Here is a 3,749-nt window from a genome sequence, read left to right on the forward strand (position 1 = left end):
TCTTTTCTCCAAAGAAATGCACAGTGGGATATGTAAAATGTCAGAAATAATTAGACAAAATTGCACAATCCCATTGTGACACTAAAATATCTCTGGAGTTGAATATTTGCTGTGAAACTTTAAAATCTGGTTTGAAAGCTGCTCATTACAAACAGTATAATTTTTTCTTTAATGTAACGGCCCCAGAATTTAAAGCATAATATAATGTGAATACATGTTTCCAAGTGTAGCAAAGCCTTTTTATATATAAATACATATATAAAAGAATAAATATAAATAAGAAAGTAATTCAGGTGGCAAGATAGACAAAATTTGGTAATGTCTTCATTGGAAGGAGTTTGGGAACTTACCCAGAAAAAAGTATTCTTTGAGGACTAATGTAAAGATGAAGTTTACATTCAGAGAGGAAAAAGAAAATAATATCAAAAATATGTAAAGAATTTATGAATACCAAAATATTGTCAAGTTTTCCAGAAAAGAATATGGCTTTTTCATTCATTAACCAATAGCATACTGTTTTCCAGGGACCCTCCATTCAGAAGAAATGCTATGGTGCTTCCCTCTACCCACATGAAATGGGACATGAGAGACTACACAGCTGAAGAAATTACAGCCTCCTTATAAATGAGAGACATTCAAGTCTAAGTAGTTTCCAGCTAAAGGAAAATAACCAACAGCTTCTCCCCAGTGTAGACTGGAACGAGGAAAACATGAACATCACTAACTGTACCACAGAAGCCAGTGTGGCTGTGAGACCCAAGACCATCACTGAGAAGATGTTCATTTCCATGACCCTGGTGCTCATCACTTCCCTGACCATGTTGCTCAACTCAGCCGTCATCATGGCCATCTGCACCACCAAGAAGCTCCACCAGCCTGCCAACTACCTGATCTGTTCTCTGGCCGTGACGGACCTCCTGGTGGCAGTCCTCGTCATGCCCCTGAGCATCATGTACATTGTCATGGACAGCTGGAAGCTAGGGTACTTCACCTGCGAGGTGTGGCTGAGTGTGGACATGACCTGCTGCACCTGCTCCATCCTCCATCTCTGTGTGATCGCCCTGGACAGGTACTGGGCCATCACCAATGCTATTGAGTATGCCAGGAAGAGGACCGCCAAGAGGGCTGGACTGATGATCCTCACCGTCTGGACCATCTCCATCTTCATCTCCATGCCCCCTCTGTTCTGGAGGAGCCACCGCCGACTCAGCCCGCCCCCTAGTCAGTGCACCATCCAGCATGACCACGTCATCTACACCATTTACTCCACACTTGGGGCATTTTATATCCCCTTGACTTTGATACTGATTCTCTATTACCGGATTTACCACGCAGCCAAGAGTCTCTACCAGAAAAGAGGATCAAGCCGGCACTTAAGCAACAGAAGCACAGATAGCCAAAATTCGTTTGCAAGTTGTAAACTTACACAGACTTTCTGTGTGTCTGACTTCTCCACCTCAGACCCTACAACAGAGTTTGAAAAGATCCACACCTCCATCAGGATCCCTCCCTTCGACAATGATCTAGATCACCCGGGAGAACGCCAGCAAATCTCTAGTACCAGGGAGCGCAAAGCAGCACGCATCCTGGGCCTGATTTTGGGTGCATTCATTTTGTCATGGCTGCCATTTTTCATCAAAGAGTTGATTGTAGGTCTGAGCATCTACACCGTGTCCTCTGAAGTGGCCGATTTTTTGACATGGCTTGGTTATGTTAACTCCCTGATCAACCCTCTGCTCTACACTAGTTTTAATGAAGACTTTAAGCTAGCTTTTAAAAAGCTCATTAGGTGCCGGGAACATACTTAGACTGTAAAAAGCCAGAAGGCATGACTTTTACAGGCCTCGAGAGTGGACGGGGGTAAGGGGTGCAACTCATTAATTCTTGAACATAATTGGTTCGGGAGAGTTTGTAAGTATGTGTGGTCTTGTTTTTTGTTTATTTGTTTGTTTGTTTTGTTCTCTTTTGTTGGGGCTTGTTCTTTGGTGTGTTGTTTTCTACCTCTGGGCTTATTTGTGGTACCTAATTTCAAATAAACATTATCATACAAAAACAGAAATTTCATAGAAGTCATAATAAGATGAAATAGTAAGTACTTTTTTTTAGCCATTTCAGTTAACCCTGCAATTAAAAAATGCTAAAGTAAATCTTTATTTGCAGACTTTCTTATTACTTATAATTCAAGTACCTGATAACTTATTCTCTTGTGGCATTAAATCTGAGATTTTGGCTCCCAATGCTTACAAATTCCAGTGGGAACTGCATGATTACGTAAAGTAAAAAAAAAAAAACAAAAAGTAGTCTGCTGTCATCTACTGCTTGCAGATCTGAACTAAAGTCACTTACTATGACTACATAGCCCACACCTTTCAGGCACAGATAGTGCAGCTGGCATGGCCTTTTTCGTTCACAATTAAATAAGCTTCCTCATTCTCTAAAAAGAACCTGGAATGAATGCACGGGCATTTTCCTGGGTCTTTGACTATGAATATGAAACATGAGCAAACAAGATTATAAAATAATAATCTAAATTGGTCAATGTGTTGCTCTATTTCCTGACAGACACGTTGGGTCTCCTCCAGTTCTAAGAAGTGTCCCAGCTAAGCCTCGAATACACTCTCTCATTCCAGCAGGATTAAAGTGGGAGTACATGTCAAATTTGGAGAACTTTTACAGCAGCTTAATGGGGTGCAGTCACCAAATGAGGGAATATATTATCTGAAGAACTTTGTTGGAGAATGTTACTCATTAAATTACCAGTTTTGCACTTGGAAAAAAAATTAAAAGTTGAAAATCTATGTTTACAGCAAAGCCACCCATCAGGAAATGAGTATGAAATTGTGTCCCCTGAAATCCCTGTGGCTTCCTTGCCAGACTGCACCCTGGGGCCAGGAGACAGCAGGCGGGACCCGAGGCCACAGGGTCGTGGCCTGACTCAGCCTCGGCTGACCTGGAGTGACCGCTCTAGTCACGTGGAGGAGCTCACTGCTAAGTCAGAGCGATGATAGAAACGACTGAAAGTTTGTAAATTCTTGTATACTCCTAAGTAAGTGACTGTTCTAAACCTCTGCTCCTCATCTCTCATCCACAGCCTCTCCCCATCTCCTCACTCTCCACAGGTCATCTCTCTTCTTTGTTTACTGAGAAGACATTGATTTGCCCTCTCTCCATCTCCATGTTTTAGCCCTTAAATCTATCCCTTCTCAACTTTTTACTAATCTTGCTCCTTTCTCCTCTCTCGCTCTCTTTCTCTCTCCCTCCCACCCCCTCCTCTTCCCACTCTTCTTTAATCTCACCTATTAATTTGTTCAAGTCTCTTGGACACTAGAATAAACTTCCTCTGGCCCTACTTTCCCCTCAAGGTCCGGCTTCATCTCTCTCCTCTCTCACTTGTGTTTCTCCAGTCATGAATCCACTTGCTCTGCCTTCAGTTCTCACGTTCCACTGGCTTTTCTATCCTTTACCATCTAAGTGTGCCCCCCCCCAGTTCTCCCAAAACTGATCTCCCAGAGGTCATTGGTGACTTGCCAATGTCAGAGGCCTTGCCTCTGTCCTTATCTACTTCCCATTCTTTCATCAATTAAAACATCCCCTTCTTGTTTAAGCCCATGCCTTCCAGGGTACTTCACTCTCTGGTTCTCCAACTACATCCTATTCTTTGCCTCCTTTTCTTTATCCTGAGGCTGTGTCCTCAGCTCTCACCTCCTGTATATTCATTGTCCATCCCAACCTCCATCATTTCAACAATT

At 42.6% G+C, this 3,749-nt stretch overlaps 1 protein-coding gene across 1 annotated transcript; it reads left to right on the forward strand.

The window, feature by feature from the left end:
- Positions 1–710: 710 nt before the first annotated feature.
- On the forward strand, positions 711–1,808 carry HTR1E (5-hydroxytryptamine receptor 1E). Its single transcript, XM_004422096.3, has one exon. The coding sequence runs from the start codon at positions 711–713 to the stop codon at positions 1,806–1,808; it is 1,098 nt and encodes a 365-aa protein (XP_004422153.2).
- The last annotated feature ends 1,941 nt before the right edge of the window (positions 1,809–3,749 follow it).

This window comes from Ceratotherium simum, chromosome 19, assembly GCF_057802395.1.
Source record: "Ceratotherium simum simum isolate JZ-2026a chromosome 19, ASM5780239v1, whole genome shotgun sequence".
In the NCBI taxonomy this organism is placed as follows: Eukaryota; Metazoa; Chordata; class Mammalia; order Perissodactyla; family Rhinocerotidae; genus Ceratotherium; species Ceratotherium simum.

Excerpts from the sequence above, each read along its gene's own strand:
- HTR1E (XM_004422096.3), top strand. The coding sequence starts at position 711 with ATGAACATCACTAACTGTACCACAGAAGCCAGTGTGGCTGTGAGACCC.